At 43.2% G+C, this 26,072-nt stretch overlaps 2 protein-coding genes across 2 annotated transcripts in view; both read left to right on the top strand.

Annotated features, from left to right (window-relative positions):
• LOC113477518 (endonuclease/exonuclease/phosphatase family domain-containing protein 1-like) overlaps positions 1–111 on the top strand; it is a 26,055-nt gene extending 25,944 nt beyond the window's left edge. Inside the window, exon 6 of the mRNA XM_026843830.1 lies at positions 99–111. Within this exon, the coding sequence (XP_026699631.1) occupies positions 99–105 (7 nt within the window). The 3' untranslated portion in view covers positions 106–111. The remainder of the gene's footprint in view (positions 1–98) is intronic.
• Positions 112–11,196: 11,085 nt separating this feature from the next.
• LOC113477519 (endonuclease/exonuclease/phosphatase family domain-containing protein 1-like) overlaps positions 11,197–26,072 on the top strand; it is a 35,084-nt gene continuing 20,208 nt past the window's right edge. The window contains exon 1 of the mRNA XM_026843831.1: positions 11,197–11,242. The gene's annotated coding sequence lies outside the window, so the exon portion shown is untranslated. The remainder of the gene's footprint in view (positions 11,243–26,072) is intronic.

The following is a 26,072-nucleotide window of genomic DNA, read 5'->3' as shown; positions in this document are numbered from 1 at the left end:
CCCCCCCGCAGTAGGATACTTTTCTGCTGCCTGAATTATCATGTAGTGGAGTGTTTGGCACAGGAATGAAGGAGGACAGAGAAGTGGACAGAATGAAGTGGATAGAGAAGCCCCCTGGATTGTCACCCTGAGTTTTGAATGATGTTGGAAGTTAAGATGCATTGCCGTTGCTTGTACCTGGTTCCCATTAGTAGATACAGCAGATAAGATTGCTGCATTCAATTTAATATAGGTATTTGATTTGCTGCTTCTTTATTCATTAGGCTACTACTCTGTAATCGTTCTGTTACTGGCAGTCTCAGGCCTTCCGTGGTTTCATCTCATGCGTTTGGGAATTTGGAAGTTATTTTCAGCTGCCTAGTCTATTTTAAACTCTCTTTTAAAATTAAAAAAAAAAAAAATCAACAAATAATGAGTTAGAACAGATTGATCCTTTTGAGCCATTTGTCTAATTAACCTTTGCCTCTCAGGAATCAGCTTTGGTTCTGTTCAATCAAGTGCAATGTATCCCAGTCCTTAATAACCAACATTTCTTCTGAGGACCTTGGAAGTCTTCCATGACTCTTTTGTAACTGCTGCCACTCTCTTGGCATGGCACCAGTTTACAGAAGGAATAATAAGAGGACAGAAAGAGAAAAGGCCATAGGATGGCCTATAACTTAGTAAAGCGTTTCTAAGAAGGTAGAAAGGTTTGTGCTGGTCTCTTCTCACAGGTAATTAGTGACAGAACAAGAGGGAATGGCTTTAAACTGCAGCAGGAGAGGTTCAGACTGGACATTAGGAAAAAATGTTTCACAGAAAGAGTGGTCAGACAGTGGAACAGGCTGCCCAGGGAGGGGCTGGAGTCACCATCCCTGGAGGTGTTTAAGGGTTGTTTGGATGAGATGTTGGGGGCTATGGTGTAGAGGAGAACTTTGCAGAGTAGGGCTGATGGTTGGACTCAATGATCCCAAGGGTCTTTTGCAACCTGAATGATTGTGTGATCTCTATGAACATAATAATGAATGAGAGCATTTATGAACACACTGCATGCACCCAAAAGGATGCCCCTTCTGCAGCTTCCCCTGGTTTAAAAGTTCAAGGGAATCTTCAGAAAGGGAGACTTCATGCAAGTGGAAGTGCGTAGATGATGTCCAGTCTCCTTCCCCCTTACCTGAAAAGGGAACGAATTAGGCCCGAGAGGTCATCCTCTATGTGGTGGAGGAGGTAAACAGAATGCTTCACTGCTGCTTTTAATCCTATCTATGATAGAAACCCTCACAATCTGCAGAAGTGTCCTATCAAGCATCAGTGCCTCACAACTTGAGAGACACCTTTTCTGGGTAGATGGACAAGAAAAGAATGATGTTTCTTTAGCATCACAGAGTCTGGGAGTTTTGAGCAGATCCCCTCTTAATTTCACTCTGTGTGAACTGCTCTGCTTACTGACATAGGAAATGTCTATATGCATGGCAGCATGGATTTCATCCCTTTGAAAAGAGCTTGGAATGGGTGTTCCCAAGGAGGTCAAGAAGGCTTCCAAGTCTCATTATAATTCACATGCTTTCTGCTGCTGGTTGTGGTTTGGGTCATTTTGTGACCATGTCTTATTCCCTTCCAAACTGCTAGGAAGATGTTTGCTGTTCTTTCAACCTCCCTTTTTTGTTTTTTTCACTCATGTATTGGGAATACACTGTGTCTGGGGTTTGTGAATCATCCTTCTGTTCCTGCAGTGATGTAGCTGTCCTGAAACACATCATCAGTTGAACATAAATCAGACCCTCGATACAAAGTTTGTAGGTCCTGCAAAATGATGGCTTTGCTGCAGGTATAGGAAAGAAAACAATAAGAAGAGAGCTGTGTGCGAGAGAGGACTGAGAGAGCATCCCTGGACCCAGGGAACTGCTGATATGGAAGAAGAAAGGATTGAACTATTTCAGTTGCCTCCTGCCTGTTAGCTTGGGTAATGCTGCTCTTTCTCCCCTTCAACTCTCAGTAGTAACCATCCATAATTCATGTTTTTCCTCTTTTAGTTCCATTACAGTTCCCTTTCTTCCCATGACAAATACTCCAATCACTCACATAATGTAATGGGATCTGTGAATGCAAACATCGGGGGAACACTGTTTGTCCGGCCTGTGCTACACCACCAATTTTCATGATGGATTTCAACTTCTCTGCTCCTTCCATTTACTCCTGATTCCCTTCCCAGCTGCAGTGCCTTGATCTGCTTTTTGGTTTCAAACCATTCTGTGGGCAAATCAATGATGGCTAGACATCAAAGAACAGCTGCTTTCATCTGAACTAGGAAACTGCAAAAAAGTAGCCCTAAATAAATTTACATATGTATTGTGTTATATATATTTATAAAACTATATATAAAATTTATAATAACTATTTTATATACAAGCACATATAAAGTATTTATATAAATGCGTGCTATAATATACATATATGTGAAGTAATTAGAAACATATTCTTTTTATTTTAAAGGAAATGCAGCTCTCTGGTTTTATCCTAATTTCTACTTACTGTAGATATATTTTCCCTGAGACTCTTCCAAATCATTTTTGTTGTGTCATTAGCTGGCAGCTAGTCCCAAAGCAATATGGTATGGTATACCCATCCAAGCCCGTCAGCTTACTTCGTAAGCTCTCCAGTGGCTTCCAGCAGCTGTTAAGACGTGGCAGCGTACACAATTTTTCCTCCCGTTTAAGGAGTGATTGAGAAGACACGGATGCTTTTTGTGGAAAAGGAGAAACCGATTTTATTTCCTTGTCAGACTTCGCAGGGGTAGGTGGAGGAAGTTTATGAAGCTGAAAATCATTAAGCATGCTTTTTTCCTTTCGTCCGTCTGCTTTTGTTTTTACTGGGATTCCAGTGAACAGGGTCTTGAGGGGAAAGACAACTTTGCAAATGGGATATGCCAGCAAAAATGAGATGGCTTTTCACAGTGCATGCATTGATGAACATCTTAAGGGTTACTCCTTCACTGTAAGGACACCCCATTTAGGTCACCCATTGCCACAGTCGATGTGGGCAACCCTGAGGAGGGAGCACCATGGATTGCTCAGTCATCTGCGGGTGGGAGCCCACCATTCTTTCACCTGCCTCAGTGCAAGGTAATCTTCACCAGGGCGGGCGGAGTCAAGAGACCAAACCTTGGGTCTTATTAGACATTAGCAGCAAGGGACTACTCCAAATATGCCAGCAGCAGCTCTATATTTAAAGCAAACAAAAAACCCCTGAAACCTCACAAGAAATCCCACCCCAAGTGCACACCCCACACCTCCCCCCAGTTTGCTTGAGCACACGGTATGTGTTTTCCTGTGTATGTCACTTCTTGGTTGTTATCTTTCCCCACCCTCCATGTACCTCCTGAAGCAGCATGTGCTTGGTGCCTAAGCTTCTACCTACACTTAAAAAATTTAGAAAACAGTAATCACAGCCTTTAACCTCAGACTGTCGACAGTTGGCTGCAGCAAGGACAGACCACAGCCCTCGCAGTGAACATGTACCTGCGATGGCAGTTTCCGTATCCTTATTGTTACTCACCCTGTCATCTGGCAAACGCCAAAGGAAAAATAGGGGTTGTGGGCTATGATGTGAATGGTGACGAAACAGTGTGCCCTTTTGGCAGGAGAGCTGGGGACTGAAGTCAGGTATGAGGAGAGCAGGCAGCTGATGGCAAGTGCTCTCTCCCAGGTACCAAGGGCATTTTTTTGGCTTTTTTTCTTCCGACTTTCATGTTTCATGCCCATTTCTTAGAGCAGAACTGATTTATGAGTGGGTTCAGTTTGTGTAGATATGCAAATACAATTTTAGCATACAAATTTCATGACCCGAAGGGGTCTTGTTGTGTTCTTTTTTGTTAAACTAACCCCAATGTGAGTCTGTCATCGAGCACTTGTTATGTGCATCCATGCTCTGCTCTTGGATATATGTCATCCATAAAACTTCATCGTGGGCCATAACATGGTTATGGGATCTTACCTCAAGAACAAAGGGGAGAGGTTGGGGGGCTGAAAGGGAGGGAGAAGGGAATGATTTAATGGTGCTTGAAATACTAGTTTGGGGTTGAGTGGTTTTTGCACAGGCTATTTATAGTAATGTCTGTGAGTCTAGCTGAAGCGTGATTTGGTACAGCTGTATGCTGAAGAAGGAGCCAGAAAACTAAGAGAAATCAAACAGTATTTCTTGATGTTAACTTTAGTCAGGCTTATGCACTGACTAATAGAAAGCATGAGGTTTTTGGAAAAACTCAGGCCCCAAGCAAACATGTATAAGCTTGCAAAACAAGTTGAGACTAATCCTCAGTTCACGTTGCTGCTGAATGACAAACACGGGTTGGTGGTAACTGGCTACGAGCCACAAGCTGTACCGATCTGCAGGTAGGAGACAGACAGTGCTGGCTGTCCAGGAAGCTCTGCTCTTCCAGGCTGAGGAGGGAGGCTGGCTGCCAGGAAGGAAAAGCAAAGTGGTAGTAAATCCAGTTGTGCTGGAATGCCTGGAGACTCACTGTGCACTAGCCATTTGCAGGCTAACATGGCATGGAGAGCTAAGGTGCAGGTGCCAAGAGTGCCAGCTTCCAGACGAGGTCTTGCTGCTCTCTACCTTTGCAGCCACCCTGTATCCAAGCACCTAGCTGCTTCTGTAGGACATGATCGTGAGGCCAAGTGCTTGCTTAAATGCTTTGGTGACTCACTGATCACTGAACTTAATGCCTCACATTTTCCTCGCTTCCTCCTATTTCTTTTTTTCTCAAAATTGTCAGGCTCTGCATTGAATGGGAACCTCAGCTCCACTCCAAGGTCATCTCAGCAGATGCAGGTCACTGTGCTCGTTGATGCAGGGCTCTGCTCTGGAGACCTTCTCCCTTGATAGTGTCAGCCAAGCGACCTGTGTCCATAATAACTGCAATTCTAGTGCTGTGCAGGGTTTGTCCAGAAATTGGCTGTAATCCTAAATCCTCTCTACCCCTATACTAGAGCACCTTTCAAGCTGTTTTTCGAGGAAGCAACTTCTCTTCTTCAGGTGAAGACCCTGGGTACATTCTCCACGGATGGATCTTGGATCTGCCTAGCGTGGCGGTTTCTGTCTATCCCATCTGCCTTGTGGCAGAGTCATAGGTTTGCTGGGAGGTGACCCTCCCATGGTTCTTAGGAAGGCCGTGACATCCCCTGTTGCAAAAGCAGATGGGATTTTGTGGGCAATCTGAACTCAAAATGGGAAGTGAAGTTCAATGCAGATAAAATGTGATGATGGCACATGGTGCACCAACCAGTAAGGGACCCACTGGCAAGTTTGCAGTATTGCAAAAGGTTGCTAAAAAGGCTTAAATTATTCCTGGGTAAATGGCATTAGAGAGTGGAACCCAATGCTAATGTCAGAAGACTTTGAGAAAAGGGTTGCAGCGCTAGCCTGGGGAGTGGAAATGTGCTGTAGCTATAGACGTTTGCTCAGCACTGTGACTAATTTTCTGGAAACCAAAAGGAATTCCCTTAGAGGAGAATGCTGTGTGTCACCCATGGCCAAAAAAAGAGGCAGTCATGTGTTTCCTTGACAGCACATCATGTTTGCATATTTTTACTGCTGGAGAAGAGTCCTTCATCCTGATCACTGCATGTTTTCAAGTATTTGAAAGCATGTGCCTGGGTGCCAGGATATTCATTTCAATAGCTTTGTTTAAATAGATCATGTAAGTAGTTGAGTCAGTGAGTATTTTTAATAGGGTTTCAGATACAATCAGGGCTATTTTCACCAAGTTGGTACAGATAGTTGTATTACAGGTTTTCTTACCAGTATACTTTAAAGCTGGTAAATTAGAGCAGGTGTTTCAGGAACCAAAAGGTGTCTTCAGGAATATGATTTTTCTACGACTTTGTTCATGAGTTAGTGTTTGCATACTGCAGGTGAGGATGAAAGAAATGATGCCACGGTATATAAACAGAGTACTGAAGTGTGTAGACACTAAGAGCTTGGGCTTCAGAATTGGCTTTTGGTAACTCTTTGCACTTCTGCTTAATTAGAGATTTACCCCACCCCACCCCACCTCCAATCAGTTACTGATCATATTCCCACCTACTCTGAAGTCCTTGGCAAACACATAAGCTACAAACAGCATATGTACTTATGAGCTGCTTTCAGTGTTTGTAGGAGTGCTGATGCTGATGCAGTGCCTAACTAAGCAACCTGATTTCTTTTCAAAGCATCAGACCCCCAAAGTAGCAGCCTTGAAAGAAGCTGCATTTCCAAGTTGACATTGCATAAAGTAACATGTAACATGCTGATGTTGCTTTGGAATTGCTAGAAGAAATAGCAGAAAATAACTGGTTATCTTTTCCAGGTAGTGTACTATAATCCAATGATCAGAGACAGCAAAAAGCATCTTGCAGGTGGTTGTATGAAGGCTGATATTTGCATTTGCTGATTCCTTGAGACCTCAAATAATTCAATGTCCCTTTTTGTAGTGAGGGGCCCAAAACTGAACACAGGAATCGAGGTGCAGCCTCACCAGTTCCCAGTACAGGGGTCAGATCCCTTCCCTGTCCCTGCTGGCCACGCTATTGCTGACACAAGCCAGGATGCCATTGGCCTTCTTGGCCACCTGGGCACACTGCTGGCTCATGTTCAGCCGGCTGTCAATCACACCCCCAGGTCCCTCTCTGACTGGCAGCTCTCCAGCCACTCCTCCCCAAGCCTGTAGCGCTGCTGGGGGTTGTTGTGGCCCAAGGGCAGCCCCCGGCATTTGGCCTCATTGAAACTCCCCCAGTTGGGCTCAGCCCATGGCTCCAGCCTGTCCAGGTCTCTCTGCAGAGCCTCCCTACCCTCAAGCAGATCAACACTCCCACCCAACCTGGTGTCACCTGCAAACTGACTGAGGGTGCACTCGATCCCCTCTTCGAGATCATCAATAAAGATGTTAAACAGGAGTGGCCCCAACACCGAGCCCTGGGGGACACCACTCGTGACCGGCCACCAACTGGATTTAACTCCGTTCACCACAACTCTGGGCCCCATCCAGCCAATTGATGAATTCTACCTTTTGATGATTAAGTGATTGAAAAGTCTCTGACTTCAAAAGGTAAAAGACAAAAGTAATTTGCATAACAAAACCCACATTGTACAGCTTGCAGAAGGGAATGGCAACATGTTAGATTTTACTATGTACACATGGACTTGAAGCAACCTTTGCAGCAGACCAGCTAGCTGTGAGCATCCTGGATGCCTCCATATGCATGTTAGACTACCTACCTCTCATTGGTCCTGTGTTTTTCTGAAGTTCACTGCAACAGAGGTGGGTCATCCAAAACTAGGAGACGAGTCCTGAATTCACAGACATGTCTTGTTTGTGGCTGCATTGCTACTGCCTATGTTAGTGAGCTTTGTTCTCCAAGATGCATCAGCCTAGGCTCTTTCTGAAGCTCAGGGTTGGACACAGCATTTTAAATGGAAGTGCCGCCTTTGTTCCGTGCCCATCCCATCTTTATTTTGCTTGCTGGCTGAATTGCAAAGAAAATAATGTTAAAAAATACCTTGTATTGGCTTTGTACTTTTGCTAAGTACCTTCCAGTTCAGCTGAATTCTTGTGTACAGCCTAGTGTGTTCACCAAATGGTAACAGAACATCATGTGCCCCCTGCTACTGTAGTAGTTGGGCTTTAATGGAATACCTTTTTATTTTTCCTGATTATTCCATTGTTTTCTGAACCATATCCACCCTCTCTGTCTTAGTAATAATAACCTCTACAGACTGGAAACGTATGGTCTGGGGCTATTTTATAATTCATTGTATACAGACTTTTTATGATGCTTTCAAGACATCTGAAAACTAGAAGTGCGTTAAAGTGAAAACACATTCATGTTTATGGGTTAGGCTGTGAATACCTGTAGTGGAAAACACTGTAACACAGTAGGACAGGACTAAAGTCATGTTTTGCCAGCTGCTGTTACAGGTTGGATGTACATATTTAGTGTGTAAGAGACCATCTAAGGAACCTGAAGGTGCACAAGTCCATGGGACCTGATGAGAGGCATCCGTGGGTCCTGAGGAAATGGGTGGATGAAGTGGCTAAAGCACTCTCCATCATATTTGAGAAGTTGTGACAGTCTGGTAAAGTTCCCACTAGCTGGAAAAGGGGAAACATAACCTCCATTCTTAAAAAGGGAAAAAAAGAAGATCTGGGAAACTACAGGCCAGTCAGTCTCACCTCTGTGCCTGGCAAGATCATTGAGCAGATCCTCCTGGAAACTATGCTAGGGCACACGGGAAATAGGGAGGTGATTGGTGACAGGCAACATGGCTTCACTAAGATTAAATCATGCCTGACAAGTTTGGTGGCCTTTTATAATGGGATTACAGCGCTGATGACTAAGGGAGGAGCAACTGACGTTATCTACCTGAATTTGTACAAAGCATTTAACACTGCCCTGCATGACATCCTTGTCTCTAAATTGGAAAGATATGGATTTGACAGATGGACCACTTGGTGGATAAGGAATTGGTTGGATGGTCGCACTCAAAATGTTGCCGTCAACAGCTCGATGTCCAAGTGGAGAGCAGTGATGAGTGATGTTCCTCAGGGATCAGTGTTGAGACTGGTGCTGTTTAACAACTTTGTGGGTGATATGGACAGTGGGATTAAGTATGCAAATTTGCCGACAACACCAAGCTCTGTAGTGCAGTTGACACACTGGAGGGAAGGGATGTGCCATCCAGAGGGACCTGGACAGGCTGGAGAGGTGGGGCTGTACAAACATGAAGTTCAACAAGGCCAAGTGCAAGGTCCTGCACATGGGTCAAGGCAATCCCAAGCATAAATGCAGGCTGGGAGGAGAATGGATTGAATGCAGCCCTGCAGAGAAGGAATTGGGAAAGTTGCTTGATGAGAAGCTCCTCATGACCTATCAATGTGTGCTTGCGGCCCAGAAAACCAACAGTATCCTGGGCTGCATCAAGAAGTGTGGCCAGCAGGTCGAGGGAGGTGATTCTGCCCCTCTACTCCACTCTTGTGAGACTCCACATGGAGTACTGCATTCAGCTCTGTGACCCCCAGTATAAGAAGGACATGGACCTGCTCGAGCAGGTCCAGAGGAGGCCACAAAGATGATCAGGGAGCTGGAGCATGTCCCCTGTGAGGACAGGCTGAGAGAGTTGGGGGTGTTCAGCCTGGAGAAGAGAAGGCTCTGGGGAGACCTTATAGCAGCCTTCCAGTACCTAAAGGAGGCTACAGGAAAGATGGAGAAGGACTTTTTACAAGGGCATGTAGTAACAGGACGAGGTAATGGCTTTAAACTGAAAGAGGAGAGATTTAGATTAGATCTAAGGAAGAAGTTCTTCCCTGTGAGGGTGGTGAGGCACTGGAACAGGTTTCCCAGAGAAGCTGTGGCTGCCCCCTCCCTGGCAGTGTCGTTGGACGGGGCTTTGGGCAACCTGGGCTGCTGAAGAGTGTCCCTGCCCGTGGCAGGGGGGTTGGGACTAGGTGATCTTTAAGGTCCCTTCCAACCCAAACTATTCTATGTCAGTGGATGTTCAAGAATTCACAACGTTGCTCTGAGGTTTTGAAAAGCTAATAAAGCTTCTTGTAGTATGTGGCTAATTATATACTTTGGCAGACTTCTACATCGACTGTTTGCACAGTTTTGAATATGAGCTTTTAACTATACTGACTCTTTGCTGTGTCTGTCTACAGAGTTGTGAGAGTCATTTAAACAATATTTATATGCATCATTTGATTCATGCACTGCCACACCAATGTTTTGTATCCTTGGGTAAAGGAAATGAACCTCTGGAGCCCAAGGATAATATATTAAGCAACCATTGTTTAAGTCTGAGTAAGGAAGGTGAGTAGCTGGAGTTGCAATACTCATCTACTCCATGAGTAAAAAGCCTGGCAGCTTTCTACGAGCCTGACTTGGGGCAGCCGTAGTGTGACAGCAGCTTCTGCCTTTGTGAGAGGACATCGGGGATGCTGCCAGGATAGGTGGGTTGAACTGCCCTGGAGAGTGAGGTTCCTCTCTCATTTCATTGACCATATAGTGAACCTAAACATTAGCTTTGATTAGTCACGAAAGCCGTAGAGAGCTGAAGTTTAAGAGGGCTGAATCGTAACCATGCTGTCCTAAAGTAGATGGCCGACTCTGTAAGTGGATGTTCTCCCTTCTACTCTCTGGCCAAGGCACCTGCTGTGGACCGTTGATGGCATGTACCCAGGGATGGGGAGGCGTGAGGTGTGGCCTCACCAGCGCTGCGTAGAGGGGAAGGATCACCTCCTTCAGCCTGCTGGCAATGCTTTGCAAACTTTTCAGGCTCATACCTGTCCTGTGAGCCCTGCAGCTTGGTGGAGATGCAACAAGATCTTGTCCTGAAATTGCTTAGCATGGGAAGGATTGGGCTTTTGCATTACATGGGGACACATGCAAGTAACTGAAGTTGAAGGAGGATAGATAAGATATGAAAGTTGTAAAAGGTTCTCTTATATACCTTGATTTAGCTCTGTTTTTACCTGTTTTACAGGGCTAAACCCTGCTTGAGTTAACTTTCATAATCTTGTCGAAGTGAACGAAATTCAGTGTGCAGGATTTAGCCCCTAGAGCTAAACTTATAAAAGAATCAGTAGGTGAAGAAATTTGGTTTTGATTAGCGAATGGCATTACAAGAATAATAATTATGGATTATCTCTCTACCCTACTTTGAAACAGTCATGCGTATTTCCCTCATATCTCCCTCAAATTTCTTGAGCTGGATTGTCTTAGTTACCATACCTCATATATAGTATTGTAAATCCCTGGGAATAATTGTTATGGGACTCATAGAAACCTGTTGATAGTGAAGAACAAAGGTGACTAAAAACTATATAAATGTTTAGAGTCTTTCTCTGTGTTTGTTGTGCAGAAGATCCTTCAGTGTTAATGTAGGGTATTAAAAATGTAAAGATTAATGCAGTTTCTCTGTAAGGTGAATTCAGATATGCTTGTAAATCAGAAACCAGAAAAGCTGTTTGGGACAGCTAATTCAAAGCAAAAAAGTAACACTGCTTCTCTCTTGCTTTGCTTTATTATATCCTGAGCACTTTTTTATCTGTACCTCTATAAACTTTTTGTGAAGTGAGAATATTAAAAAAGAGCTTCAGTTCTGCTGTTACCCATGTCTCTGTAATGCTTGCAATGGAATGATTCATTCTTTTTTTTTTCTCTCTGTTTTTTCTTACAGTATCAAGCTTTTGGCTGTGCAGGAGCTGGTCGATAGAGAAGCACTGGAAAAGGTATTAAAAATATATCTAATACAACTGTCATAATACATTTAAGCTCTTAAAGCCCTCTGTTAGTTGGGCTTCCTAACTTTTTGGAAAATCATGCAGCCTAAAATAGGACATCTTCCTAGCTACATAGTACATGAAGTCAAAGGGGCGATATTTTGTTCAAGTTAGATGCATGCTTTTGGTGTTTTCTGATTTTACAGTGGTCGTGGGGTGAGCAATGCCTCTAGCCTGCCCATATTAGCTTTTCAAAATCAGTTCCTTGCTAACAGCTAGGATAAGTAGATGACTTGAATGGACAAAGATGAATCTTTGAGCAGAAAGAGTGTCTGAGGAGCCCCTTTTGAACATCCAGCTGTCCTGGTTTTGGCTGGGATAGAGTTAATTTTCTTCTAGTAGCTGACAGAGTGCTGTGTTTTGGATTCAGTGTAAGAATAATGTTGATAACACACTGATGTTTTAGTTGTTGCTAAGTAGCACTTATCTCAAGTTAAGGATTTTTCAGTTTCCCATGCTCCGTCAGCAAAGTAGGTGGACAAGAAGCTGGGAGGGAGCGTGGTCAGGACAGCTGACCCCAACTATCCAAAGGGATATTCCATACCATAGTGTCAGGCTCAGTATATAAACTGGGGGGAGTTGGCCAGGAGGGGCGGATCGCTGCTGGGGCATCGGTCAGCGGGTGGTGAGCAATTGCACTGTGTGTCACTTGTCTTGTCTTGGGTTTTATTTCTCTCTCTCTTTTTGATTATATTACTTTTCATTACAATTCTTATTTATTGTTGTTATTTTAGTTTAGTTATTTTACTAAAACTTAAACTCTTGACTAGAAATTATCTCAACCAAGGAATTTTACTGTTTTTTTCCAATTCTCTTCTTCATCTCACTGGGAGGGGTTAGGAGCGAGCAAGCAGCTGCATGGTGCTTAGTTGCTGCCTGGGGTTAAACCACAATACCAGCTCAGGAGAATGGCAGGAGGCGGCTTGGCAGAAATGTGGTTTAATTTAGTCATGAAGGGATCAAAGCAGATAGGTACTCAACATCAGCCTTAACAACACCAGCTGAGTATATGGTGTCTGTTAGCCTGAGCTCTGCTCCTGTCTGCCTTCTGCAGGGATAGGTCTTCCTTTAAGCCTGGCCTTCCAAGGAGCTGAGGGATGTGCCTTCCATTGACAGTCCCAGGGACAGTGGGATTTGCAAAAAGCCCGTGCTTGGCTGTGTGGGGGGCAGAGGGAAGAAGCTGTGCGGCACTGATGGCTTCCTGCGTCCAAGCAGCGTGGCCCTGTTCAGAGGGTACATCCCCCTGGTCCAGCACCCAAAACCTCCTGTTGGCTTAGCCAAGGCACCGAGTGTCTCAGCAGCCTGAGATTCCACCTGCAGAGCTGCAGCAAAACCAGTAGCCGCAAAAGGCTGGAGGGTGTGTAAGTATTTAAACCTGGTGTGACTCTTCAGCCAAGGTTATTGCAAACATGTCAGTACCCTGTAGATCATTTCCTTCTGCATGAAGACCCAAATGTTGTATTTCTTATTGTTTTATGATTTTGCTGGCCTAGAGGGCAAGACTGGACTCCCAGTGCCCACGCTGAGACTGATGAGTTCTTTTAACTTTCTGCACCAGCTCCTTCATCTAGAAGAGCAAGGAGCCAGCCGGGAGGCAGCATGAAAATATGAAAGACTTGGTAGGATTAAAAGAAAACAACTGGCTTCAGAGCCATGCTGGGAGAACTGCTGCCTTCTGGCAGGCATTGAACTGCTGCTGACCCACACAGTGCCTCTGTACCTATGGGTGACCTGGCAAGGCTTGGGGAGGAAGGAAGAAACCTTCTCCTGCCTCGAGTGCATCCCCAACGGGGGAGGTTTAGACTGGACCTTAAGAAAACATTTTTCCCATAAATAGTGGTCAGCCAGTGGAATAGGCTGCCCAGGGAGGTGATGGAGTCACCATCCCTGGGTGTGTTTAAGGGTTGTTTAGATGAGATGCTGGGGAATATGGTGTAGGGGAGAACTTCGTAGAGTAGGGCTGATGGTTGGACTCGATGACCCCAAGGGTCTTTTCCAACATGAATGATTCTGTGATTCTGTCTGTGTGAAGAAGATCCTGCTGCACTGTGTTACAACTGCATCTGCTGGGTGCTCTAAAAGTAACTGAAAGATGAAATCCAGCAGCAGTGGGTGCTTCAGCCTCGTGCTTTGCTACTGACTGGTGGTGCATTTCACAGAGGTCCTTTGTACAATCCAGTGAATTCAAGAAGGGCGTCTCTTCGTAGGCTTTGGAGAACTCCGATTTTGTCCCGAAGAGGTGTATTTTGTTAAAAGCCAGCAACATAGTACTAGGCAGGTGATACTGTAGTTTTTTGCATGCAAAGAAGACACAGTTCTCAACCACTTGTGCTAAACAGATTGATATTCACAAATTGTTGTCGTTTGCAGCAGTTGGCTTCTCTGGCACCTCACAGCCTGCACACTTCTCACCTTTCTATCAGGCCTGCACCTCCCTTTGGCCCAACGCCTCCTAAAACATGGCTTGGCAAGGGCAAGTGATCTCAGCCTAGTGGGAATAGCTGTTTGAGGCATTGTCTGGAGCTCTGCAGGAAGCTCTTCAAGAAAGGCTCAGCCTCAGAAAAGTGATCTTTCTAAATTGAGCTCTCTGAATATTTGATATCTGCTTTCATACAATGCCAAGCTTAAAGAATTTAAAAGGCCAGTTTAGCTCTCTGGAAAATAACAGGGTGGAATTATGTAAGTTCAAAGAAATTTTCTGTCTTTATTTTTAAATACAGGAGGGGAAAAAGAAGTAGACTAGAACAAAATCCCATATCCTGCCTGCTTGCAGAGTCACGTTTTGAGAACGTGTGCTGAATTTTGTATTCGTAAATCATTGTTTATCTGCATTATTTTGTAGGAATACAGAATGACAATATTTTAATATTCATTGCAAGATTGATCTTTCTGGTTTTTGAAGGAAAGTTTTCTTTAAGATAGCTATGCACGTGAAACCCTAATTATTTTTTTTCCCATAGGACGCATTCTAGTCTGTCACAGATAGTCTTGAACTTTTACAGCCTTATTATTTCTAAAATTCCATGCTCAGTTTTGAAAGTGTCGTTATATATTTTTGACACTTGCAGGCAAGCCCAGAGTGAGTAAAAGCATGCTGGTGAACAGTAGTGCCTCCTGAAAAGACTTACGGGCACACAGTAGTGTTTGTGCTGCAGACCAGCTCCATTAAACACTGAAGTTAAGCACAGGTATAGCGAGTCTCTTGAGAACCAGGGCCTTGAGACAGTGTCAGAAAATTATCTAGCACTGCAAAACATGGTTTCCTGTCACCTTTTTGAAACAGAATGATGGTCTGGAGGGTGAGGCACATGAAGCAGCAGGCTGGGAGCAGGTTGGAGCAGGCTGGGAGAACCTGCTTGAACCATTGGGGTCTTGAGAAGATGGCAACCCCCTACGAGTATGTCGCGGAAAGCTTTGCTGTTGTGTAGCGGAGTGCTGCTGTGCTTCAAAAGCTGTACATCAGTTATTTAATGATTGCTTACAGCAAAAGGGTTTAATGCCATCCTAAATATCTTAGATACTTTATTTAAAAGTTTTCCTCCCCTTGGCCATTGAAAATAAATTGATCACACCATGAGAAGCTTTGTGTCATGCAAAGACTCTATTTGTTTAATTTCCTAAGCCCTAATGTTTTGGCAAATTTGGCAAAAATGACCCTTTAAGCCAAAGATCTACCACACTTGGCTGCATTTATGCCTGGGGTTGCTGAGACAGAAGGGATGATTGACTGGGTTTAATTACAGCTCATCTTGGCTTGGGACAAGCTTTTCTGACCGTTGGATGCTGCTCATCACCTGGTTTGTTTCTCTGGGGTGCCATGAGTGCCTGTAATCACTGCAGAAGGGGGTGCTGCTTGTGGAGCTGGACCCCAACACCACTCTTGCTGTCATTAAGAGGAACAGGAAGATAATAATTTATCTCACTGAAACAGAACCAGGTCACATAAGATGAACAAGCATCTTCACCTGGAGAAAATTCTGGGTCAGAAGCGGGCTTGTGTTTATTTTGGCCATAGCCCATCAGATCTGTTCCAGCACATACTCTACGTGAGTGGTCTCACTGGCAGCTTAAAACCAAGCACATATCTTACCTTGAACCTTCAAATCGATCTGTTTGCTTCCCCCTGCCTCCTCACCAAGCTTGCTCTGGCTGCCGTGGGATTGCATTGCTGGCATGCCTCTGCTTCAGAAGTGCTGCTGCTGTTTGGCAGGAGCAGCAAGGAATGCAGACAGCAAGGTGCCAAGGGAGGGCTTGTGGTCGTGACAACCTCGTCCCTGCAAGGATTCAAGGCCACTCAAGCTTTAGAAAGATGTATATCGGGCACGCAGGCTTGTTGGCGCTGTGTCCTGTATGAAGCATCTCTTCCAGAAGCACAGCGCTGGGAGAGACCCCCAGGGACACTCTTGTCCCAGTGTGTTTTTGAGTACTTGGTTCTTAATTGCAGATGAAGAATTCTACTTGGCAAGTGTTAACTGTATTTATTTGGGGAAGGGGAAAAAATAATTCTCCTGAGGAACATGCTGTTTTTATAGTTTAAAAATAAATCTGTTTAAGTAATTAGCAAATTGAACTCCCTAGCCAGGTGACATTTCACATTGGTTGCTGTTTTAGCATTTAAATCTGTAGTCTCTTTCCATATACAACAAGTATGCAAAAACGATTGTTCTCATTGGTACTTGATGCCCGTAGGATGTGCAGGAAGAGTCATCCATATTGTAAGAGAAATAAAAATAGTGTTTGCATTCTGTCAAATGTTCCTCTGTGCACCTTTCAGGTGTTAACATGGGCTCTTGAGCTCATTTCTTCTTCGGATGTAGATTATTCAGGAAAGTTAAATAACCTGCACAACAACATTATATTTAGGAACCCCCTGACAGATTTTTATAAGGTAAGCCTGCTTTGGGAACAAAGAACAGTAATCCATTATTTTCCTACTTGTATATTAATAAGCAAGTGCATCTGCTGTTACTAAGGATGTGAAAAGACTGTCCACTTGACTCCACAGAGTTGGAGTCTCGTCTAGGAAATACAAATCATGTAACTCTGATCTGCAGTTTGTGAAAATACAGAATTCATCTGCAAAGTGGTGGTTATTCTACTTGAAGTTGGAAGTGATCTATCTAGAATGGCCTGAGAGAGAGGGTGGGTGAGCTGAAGCATGGTAGGAGTTGGGGTGAGAATTGTGATTTTTGTTCAGGGATGATGTTCTTGAAGGAAGTTGATGATAACTTGCATCTTGAAAATCAGGATAAGTAACATAGGTTTCATTGTCAAGGTCTGTCTGTGCCAGTGATGGCAAATATAAGCACTGTGAGCTGCGTCCAAGAGGTCAACGAAAAGAAAGTGAGAACAAAGTAATTATCAGTAAGCTTACGTTGTCTGTATGGGGATTTTCACCTTCACTGCAGAAGTTTTGGAGGTCACAAATCAAAACAGATTGAAAGTTTTTCACCTGGTATTTGGAATTAGAGGTCCTGTAGCTGTGAAGCCCATGATACATTCGCTAGGCACCAGGAGAGGCAGTGATGTAGCTTCTAGCTGTCTTAGTACAGGAAGGGATCTCTTCTGTCTGCTGGCCAAATATTGTGTGGTCATCACTTGGGCATTTCTGCTGGTGTGGACATGAAAAGTTGAGATGATAGAAAGAGAAAATTCTGATCAGCCTTCTCTTCCAGATAGATTCCCATCCCACACCCCCCATGTGAAGAGTTATTTCTCTTTCCTTGAAGAGAACTTCTTTACCCTGTTGAGTAAAATGGAAAGCCTAGCACTGTAACCAAGCAATCCCTAAGCAATCCTTATGATATGTGCTCATTTTTAAATTTTTTTCCACCTCCCTCAGCAGTACTAATGTCTGGAGTTGTCTCCCATGATGTGGAATCTGTTTCCTGGATTCCCTCACCCATAGGAAAGATCAGATGTCTGTATTTGGGACATGTTCGCTAGATGCAACCACTTCTTATCATGCAGAATTATCATACTGTGCCTGTCAATGAACCACAACTGGAGTGATACTGAGGAGGTGATATTATTTTAGTAAAAGAAAATTAACTTGCCGGTCATCGATCAGAAGCAGCTTTTGTCTGAGGGGAAATGCAATGCCTGATGTTGCTACAGGGCAAGGCCTAGGAGACAAGGACAAAAGGAGCGCTTGTTTCTTTCTAGTGGCATCACTCTAATAGTGGAATTTCAAGTACAGTCAGAAATGAGTTTGTAAAATGCTGAGCTGCACTGCGCATTCCCTGCTGTAGCTGCCTTCTTTCTACACAGCACACGAAGAATTTTAACTAGAAATTTGCTTTTGTTTTCTTGATCCAGTGTACTGTTTCCTCGAGATATTATCTGAACATAAAAAGTATGACGTCAATTGAGGTTCCAGAATTTCCAGTATGAAATGCATCTGCTGAAGGTTTTTATTTATCTTTTGTCTGCTTTTGAGTAGATTGAGCCAGATCAGTGTTTAATCATGATTAAGCCCATTGTAATCTCTGTTCTTTATAAAATCCCTCTCGAAGCAGAGCAGGTTGTTTATTTGTGAAAGGTTATCCCTGGGAGCTTTGCGGTGTTTGAAAGAGAGGTGCTGGTTTTTATTTGCAGGGTTAAGCATAGACACATCGCTTCTTGCTTGCATGGATATAAATATGTTTGTGTGTGCATTTGCTAGAACAGTTGTAAGTGACCTATAATATGCCTTGACATGGAGCAGCTGGTCACCCAAGGCCATTTGTCTGGCCCATCACCATTTCCTCTGTAAAAGCACCAAGCGGCTGGTCATGTGGTCAACTCTGCCATTGCAGGCAAACATTATTCCCTGTGTGTAAGATGACACTAGGACGGGAGCTACCATCAATGTCTCCTGAAGGAAGAGTAGGGAAAGACTTTGACACCTCCCCTGCCGGGCAAGGGTCTACCACTACAGTCTGAGCTCTGCAGCTACTGGGGTTGGATCACCTGGAATGTATCGCATCCAAAATGTCCTGTACTGTTGCTGCTGTTCAGTTTTTTAGAGAGTACAATCACACAGCAGTCCCAGAGAAAGTAGGGAAGAACTGTTAATTTATAGAGGCATACTGGAATTATAAGGAAATCACATGATTTTGGCAGAGTCACCTAAGATGACCGACTCCAGATAGTCGGGAAGGGAACATGTCTCCTGAGTCCCACGCACTCTTCTAATGCCAGGACAGTCCAACAATCCTTATTCTTTGATGTGATTTTATTTTTTTTTTTTTTACTGTAGCAGATGAGTATGCCAGAAATGCATTTAGTTCAGGACTGAGTCTTTTTGTGCATATTTTAAAATGCCATAATCGTCCCATACAGTGTGAGCCCCATCTTGCAATTTTGCTTTGCTTCAGAGCTGTTGGTTAAAAAAAATTATAAGGCAATTGGCAACAAATGACTTAGTTGCTGTAAATGAGTTATATTTACTGCCTGTTCTTAGAACTATCCTTTCCAGAAAGAGGTTGTCCCCTTTGAAACTTAAGTGCATTTGGATGTCCTCTAGAGTCAGATAATGAAACAGCAGTCTCATTTTCAGAGAACAGGAAAAGGAGACGTAGACTTCACCACTGACTCAGTCAGGACCTTTGATCAGTCTCTTCCAGCCCTGTGGCTGTGCCATTTTCTGTTCCCCATTTCTAGAGAGGAGAGATGGAGACAATTCTCTTGCTGTCTCCTTTGCCTAATTCAGCCTTGGGATGGTCTTCTGCATATTTCATCAGGTGAAGTAGGGCCTCCAGGGGTTCCTTCAAAGCCATCATGGAGTCAATGATTGACCACTCAGAGTAAAAGGAGATTATTCCAAATCATCTAACTGATTTTAATTATTTTTTCTCAATTTATTCCCTACACCCTTCCCATATTTCCCTCATCTCTTTCTTTTGTCTTGCATGTTTATCTGAGTACAGGTAATACTCAGAGATGAAAAGTCTTTTCTTCAGACTTCACCCCCTGTGGTCAAGAAATCTCAGGGTGAAGGGAAGTATAGCTGTTATTGTGAAGGAACAATTTTTGGCTGAGTGGAACTGCAAACAATACTGACACCCTTTCTTAAAATATGAGAGTCTTCTTTGGGATTATCCCAGCCACTAAATTGACTTAGGAACCCTGCAGCTATACAGTGTTTGTCTCTGACATTTCACTTCTTTTCTTCCTTTCAATCCTCTAGGAGGGATCTAGATGTTTAGAAGTTTAAGGAGATGTATTGGTGGACCTTATGGCTCTGGCCAGCTCCATGATGATTTCAGTAGCTCTCTGCAGGGGACCTATGACTACTTTTGTCTTTCCTGACCCCTCTACCGCAAACTATGATCAAGTGGTCATCAGCATTGGAAGCACAGGCTCTCCTCTACCAGTATCTCTGGCATCTTAGAGCTTGGCTGGATGCTTTTTCTCTTTAGTTGCATTGCATATCTATTTTCTGATGATCAGTGGACTTCAATAAACAAAACATTAGAAGCCATGCTATACACATCACAGGGAGCCATGGAGAACACAGGTTGCTCTTAAAATGCTGTCCTTTAGGAGGTACCCTCTTCTGCCCTCGAGCATGGCTGTGCCTTTCTGAGAGTGGTATGGAGACTGCTTGGTTTACTAGCTTGTCATTCTTTTGTGAAGCATCTAGTTTTATCCCTGAACAGAAGCCAAACTTACGCATTAGTAAAGTCATTCTGTACACTTCCAGAACAAGGGGAAACAGAAAATATGTGTTTACAAATGCTGGCATGTGTTTAGGTTTCATTTGTGGGTGGTAGAAGTAGTAGGGAACCTTAGTCAGTCCTTTTTCCTGGCTTTCTTCTAGAAGATGGCAGAATGCAAAACAAGTTCGTAGAACAGGACGAGTTATGAATAGTCAGCAATTTTGGGGAAGGGTGGTGGTTTTTTCCTTTTTTATAGATTGAAATAGCAGCAAGAGTGCTTTAACTTTCAGCCCAAATAATTTTCTTGTAGTTCATGAGGATTAAGCTATGCGTATGCTCTTTATGGAGAGCCAGAGTCCATTGCATCTGTTAGGGCAGAACTTTGGTCAGGGTTGGAGGACAGTCCAGTAGCCTCTGTGGAGGGTGTGCTAGTGGGTGAAGACAGAAAACCATCTATTACTCATGCAAGCCTATAAATAGAGTCTGCTATTTCAGAGAGGAATCAGTGTCAAATTGGGCTCTTTAAATTAGGGGCTAGAGGTGTGAAAAAGACTGTAAGAAGTGTATGAGATTTTTTTAAAAAAAAGGTGAGATGACATGTCTTAATGCTAGCAGCCTGGAAGAAATCCTCCTAATAATGAGCATCGGGAAAAAAAAAAACCAAACAACAACCAAAAAACAACAAACCCCAAACCAAAAACCAAAACCAAACCAACTAATGGAATAGAATGAGAGATAGATTTAAATAACTTTACAGAAGGTGGCACAGTGTTCTGTACAGTGGCATAATCAATGCCTGAAGGAAGAATAAATATTTGAGGCTGGCAATGGTTGTGAGTCATATTATATATTTTTCTCTTCCTTGTTTTTGTGTTCTTACCATGGGAAAGAATGCTTGCTCTAAGCAGAGATGTAAATCAGTTGGGGAAAATGGTAATACTAATAGTAGGACAGAAATGGATGGAAATAAAATGCCCAGCAAATAACTATTTTTGAGGCAAGGCTCTGTAGAGGTGGCCAGGCTGTGATCTTGTAATAAGGAGGGCTGTGTCCTGTGTTTTCCTTGTGACACAGCAGCACAGTCCCGTCTCTTTACCACCATGTATATGCCAGAGGGGCACAGGTTTTTTGAATAAAATGCCCACAAAAATACCCAACTCATGTGTTAACACCTCTGTAAATGAGTACATTTTTGTCATGCGAATGGATAGACACCTAGTTATCTTATGTGCTTAAGCAGCTTTCCTTGATTAATAATATTCAGAACTGTGATTTCCCTTTTCCCTTTTGCTTTTGTTTGTTCTTTTGAATGAGCACATTTTCCCCCCCACCTCTTTTCCTCTGGCTGAAGGCAACATGCAGGAAAGGAGATTCAGATCATGGCAAATCAATATAGCTCGGTGGATTTTTTGAAATTGGTGAACAAGAAACTATTTCTTACCACTTTTGGGTCTCATGTTTCATAGGATGATTTTCTATTTGCTTTTCATACTGAGGGCTAGGTTCTGATAAACTGATTTTAATCTCATGTAGTTCCGGTCGTTAGTGGGTGAGTAAGGTCTTAAACTGCACTGCAGAAATCGATTCATGTTTCATGAGAAAAGAATTGGCTCAGGGATTAAAAAAAAGGAGTTCCCAGGTAAGCGACTGACTCCTTGTTGCCCGGTGCCTTAGTTCTGGTCCAAATGAGCACGCAGCTTAGGTCTCAGAACATCTGCTGCACATCCGTGGCTGTGCAGCGCGGTGGCTGTAATGGATCAAAACAAAGTACATGTGCTCAGCCTCCACGTGCAGTAGCTCACTTTGTGCAAGACTTGGATCTCTTTGTGTCGGTCACTGCTTGAAGCGGTAGCTGTAATAACACATATAGTTGTATTTCTAAAATATCTGATGCCTCATTGCTCTAATAATGTCAATTATGTGTCCCCTAAGCATGCACCTGTGACCCCAGAGAGGTGTATTTCTGGTGTCAGAAGTGGCAGCAAAATGAAACTTGTCTTCTTTCTTTGGAAATAATGAGTTGGGAAAAAATACTTGGAAAAACACCTGAGTATTTACAGCAGACAACATAGTAATAAGTAAATAATTCAGTGGTGGGATTTTAGCACAGCAAAACAGTTGAGCAAACAGTTTTATGACAATGTAGTGGAAGTGTTTGAACTCAACCACTCATGACTCGTAAAAGCAGCTTGGTGAAAAAGCCTCGTAATCACGAAGGCTTCTTTTTATTCTTGTATCACATAAGTTCCCTTAGCATGCCATTATTGCTGTTAATGATTATACTGCCCACTTTTGCGGAATAAAACACTCTCTTGAAAAGGCTTCAAGAATAAATTGCAAAGATTTGTGACTACGCTTGACAACCTCTTGAGTCTTAATTCCCATATTAAGTTTGAAAATAATAAAAATCCTTTGGAGTACAAAAGAAGTAGTCAGGAAGTGTCTGCAAAATTAGTCTGCCCCATGAAGTACACGGAAAAAGCTCAGCTTGTCAATGGAAACATGAGTAATTTATGAACCCAGAAAATTCTCCTATCTGGAGGTTGGCAACTGTGGGTGCTCTCTTCCTTAGGGAAAGGGCAGCATAGATTTCCACTAAGCATCTGTGAAGACAGCTTCTTATCAAATGACAAACGGGCTGAAAGATGTTACATATCCCATTTTGACAATAGGTAGCTGAGCATCCCATAATTTTTCAATAGTGGCCCCAGCACTTAAAATGTTTTAGGGGAGTTATTGCATTGCCTCTTTCAGTTGTTGTTGTGCTGCTCTGTGCCAAAGATTTCCATGACTTCCTTTTGAAGATATAAAAAGACATTGTTTATATAAATAATCACTTTTGTTTAGGAAGAAGGTAGGAAAACATGCTGGTGAATGATCTGCATTGTTGTCCCAAGAACACTGATTAAAGGCGAGCAGAGAACTGGGTTTATGGGCTACAATCTGTTTTTTAATCATATATTCAAAGATAAAGAAAGTAATTTCCTCTTAGATATTACAAAGAATTAAGCAGTTGGGTGACGGTGGTGAGCTCTAATTCATCTGGGAGGGTAGTGTAGAAACTCGCTGCTAAGTTTTCCAAAATAAGTACTCTAAAAGGAAAGCAAAAAACTTGGGAGTGCAAACTTAGGCTCCTACCACTCCCCAACTGATCTTGTAAAGCCTGACTTAAAAAAAATAATCTGATTTGATTCAGACAGGTTTGTATATGGAAACAAATCATTACATACTTTTTATAATTAAGATAGTGCTAAGCTTATCAGCATAATTATTTCCTGCACATTCATGAAGTACAATGGGTGTGTAACAGAGCAGCGGCAGGAGAGAGGCGCGTGACCAGCTGGGTTCACATACACGGGACAGTTCAAAACAGGGCCAAGCTCATGAAGGGGGCTTAGATACATGACGTGGGAAATGATGCCTTCAGCTTGAAAAACTTTCCAATCCTGCCAAGCATCCTTTAGCTGCTACCTAAACCCTGAAGTGCCCAAATGACGGAGTCCTCCGATGCTTTGCTTTCGTGCTCTTCAGGTAAGTGGAGCAGCGCCTCTTTGCAGATCCAGAATTAGACCCATCTGAAGCAGGCAGAGCAGACTTGGAACACTTAGTTTGTCGCCTTTGCATAGTTGGGCTTCAAAAATGAGCCTTCCTCATCCTGTCTCCTCTGAGGAGCTCAGTCCCAGAGTTTTCCTTTTTAAGTATTAAGTTTAGAACTGGTGTTTGCTGCAAAGCTGGGAATTTGGGTCACCACGTGGCTGCCATATGGTAAATGTTTGCTCTCCGGTCCATAACATGGTGCCAGGAGCGCTCATTTAGGAGCTGAGTGAGAATCTGATCCTCAGAGGAAGGAAATCCTTCCTCTGTGGGTGTCTGTCTGAATTACTGGGATGCTCTTTAAGAATCAGAAGCAGCACATTTTCCAGGGAAAAAATGAGTCCTGATCGAGTTGATGAAGAAGCGGTAGATGCCTTCAGATGGACCAGGATTTGGAACCCCAATATGCATGCACGTTATCCCAGCAGATGAGCTTTGTATATCTGTATCGTGCAAAGGCACACAGAGGTGATGACTGGGTCTGTAGGTGCTGGATTGTTTCTGAAGACAGACACTGCTTGAGGATTTGCCTGTGCTGAAGGGCTCTGACTCAGTTTTGCTGCTCACAATGAGTTTATAGAGCTCTTAGAAAGATGTGTTAGATAATTTTAGTGAAGAACATGGAGGATGCCAAGGATTAATTTGGTCATCAGTCTGAATGTTTTGGTTTAGCTCTAGGAACAACAAACCAGTACATAAAGGATGGGAAGGTATTGCCCCAGGCCTCGATGACCCAGTGCAAGTAGGACACACTAGCAAGGCAGAAGGGGCAGATAAGCTTTCCAGGAGTGGCTGCTGCACTTTCAGCAGATTGTTTCCTTATATTTTTTTTCTTTTTTTTTTCCCCCCTAAATTTTATAATATTTTTTTGGTCTTTCTTCAGCTCTGATGTCATTGTAGAATTAAGTACAATTATATACTAGAGGGAGAAGTAGAAAACTTTTCCAACACAGAAGTATAGGTATGGCTGAGACTGAAACTGATACCCTGGGGAGGGTTGTTCTCCTTTGCAAACACTCATAATTATCTGACTGTCAGACCCCCATGTGCCTGCCAAGTGTTATGTGCCTTTATGTAATATCAATACTTGAACAACACAAGCAATAAATGTTATGCAATCTTTAATGAGGTCTTCCTAGAAGGAACAAGTTGAATGGGCATGTGAAAAATGTTGTATCTTAACATACAGCTACCCTGACTTTCCCTCGTGTTATTTGTATGGTTCCTCTGAACAGAGGTTGTGAGTGTATTCCCTATGCCAGTGGATGCATCTTAGTTCTTGCCTGTGTTTTTTCTGGCTGCTTTTGCAAACAGGAAGAGGATCCACTGGAGGGAAAGGCAAACAAGCAGTGAAGACCTGAGACAACACTGTTGTCAGTGGGAAATGGGATCCAACATTGATTCTCTGTTTCAGGCTTTAGTCATAATAACACTTCCTTCCCTGCTGTTACCTATGGCTATAGGAGAATCCAGATGCAACTGAAAGGCCTGATGCTCCTCTGTGTCCCCTTCCTTGGTTGCTCCTGCCTGTGGGAAATGGATGCAGTGTTGTTTGGCTGCGGAAGTGCACTGAGCATCCTGGGCCCGCTGTGTCTTCCATCCCCACTGCCACAGGTGGCTGCACCTGGGCAACAGTCCTGAAGCCTTTGATCGTTCCTTACCCCTACCTCAATAGCCTGTTCAGTAAAATACCACACCCATACATCTCTCTACCTCCTACCTCTGCCTCTTCCCCCTCACAAACATGATCTAACAAAACGCTCTTCTTCTGGAGCATAGGTGTCAAATCAAGATGCTTTACTTGTAAAGCAAAGTTGTTGATTTCATAGTTCTCAGAAATATGTGTAACTTTTCTGCTCCTGGTTTTTCAGGTCAGGCGTCATTAGGGTGCATCAACAGTAGCTGTCCCCTGTAGGTGGTAGATTGGATTAGGATTACATGTATTGGAGTCTGCTTTTTCAATTGGAAATAAAAGTACAGTCCACTCAGATGAATGAAGAAAAGAAAGGATAATGTGCATTTAATTCCAGGAACATGTTTTTTTAGCTTTTACAATACCCAGTGATGGAACAGGCAAGATATATACATATATTAAAGGAAGGATTAAAAAAGAGCGGTGCCAGATGTTTTTATGAAGCTACTGTCAATTTTGCTGTATCTTCTATCAGAAGTATATTAGATCATGTATCAGAATGGTAGTTTTATTGGAGAGGGTTGGGGGGGCTTCTCCTCAAGTGCCGCTGCCAAATTTACAAGGTATATCTTAGAGCTCTTCTATCTACCCTTTACTGAAGCACCAAGTCCATCACTGGGAGATGCTCTGTAGCACAGAACAGCCCTTACCTTGGTGTTTTCGAGCCCATGATCTGCCGATTCCTCTGGTCCATGAACTACTACTAAAAGGTCCCTCAAAAGTAACCAGAAAGTGAGCCCACTTACTGGAAGACTTAAATTGATCATGCACAGGTACAGATTTCTACTTCAAGATTTATCCAGGATCTATATTTGAAAAAAAAAAAAAAAAAAAAAAAAAAAAAAAAAAA

Source organism: Athene cunicularia, assembly GCF_003259725.1.
Source record: "Athene cunicularia isolate RWA chromosome 2 unlocalized genomic scaffold, athCun1 chr2_part2, whole genome shotgun sequence".
In the NCBI taxonomy this organism is placed as follows: Eukaryota; Metazoa; Chordata; class Aves; order Strigiformes; family Strigidae; genus Athene; species Athene cunicularia.
This window is presented reverse-complemented; position numbering and strand designations above follow the sequence as displayed.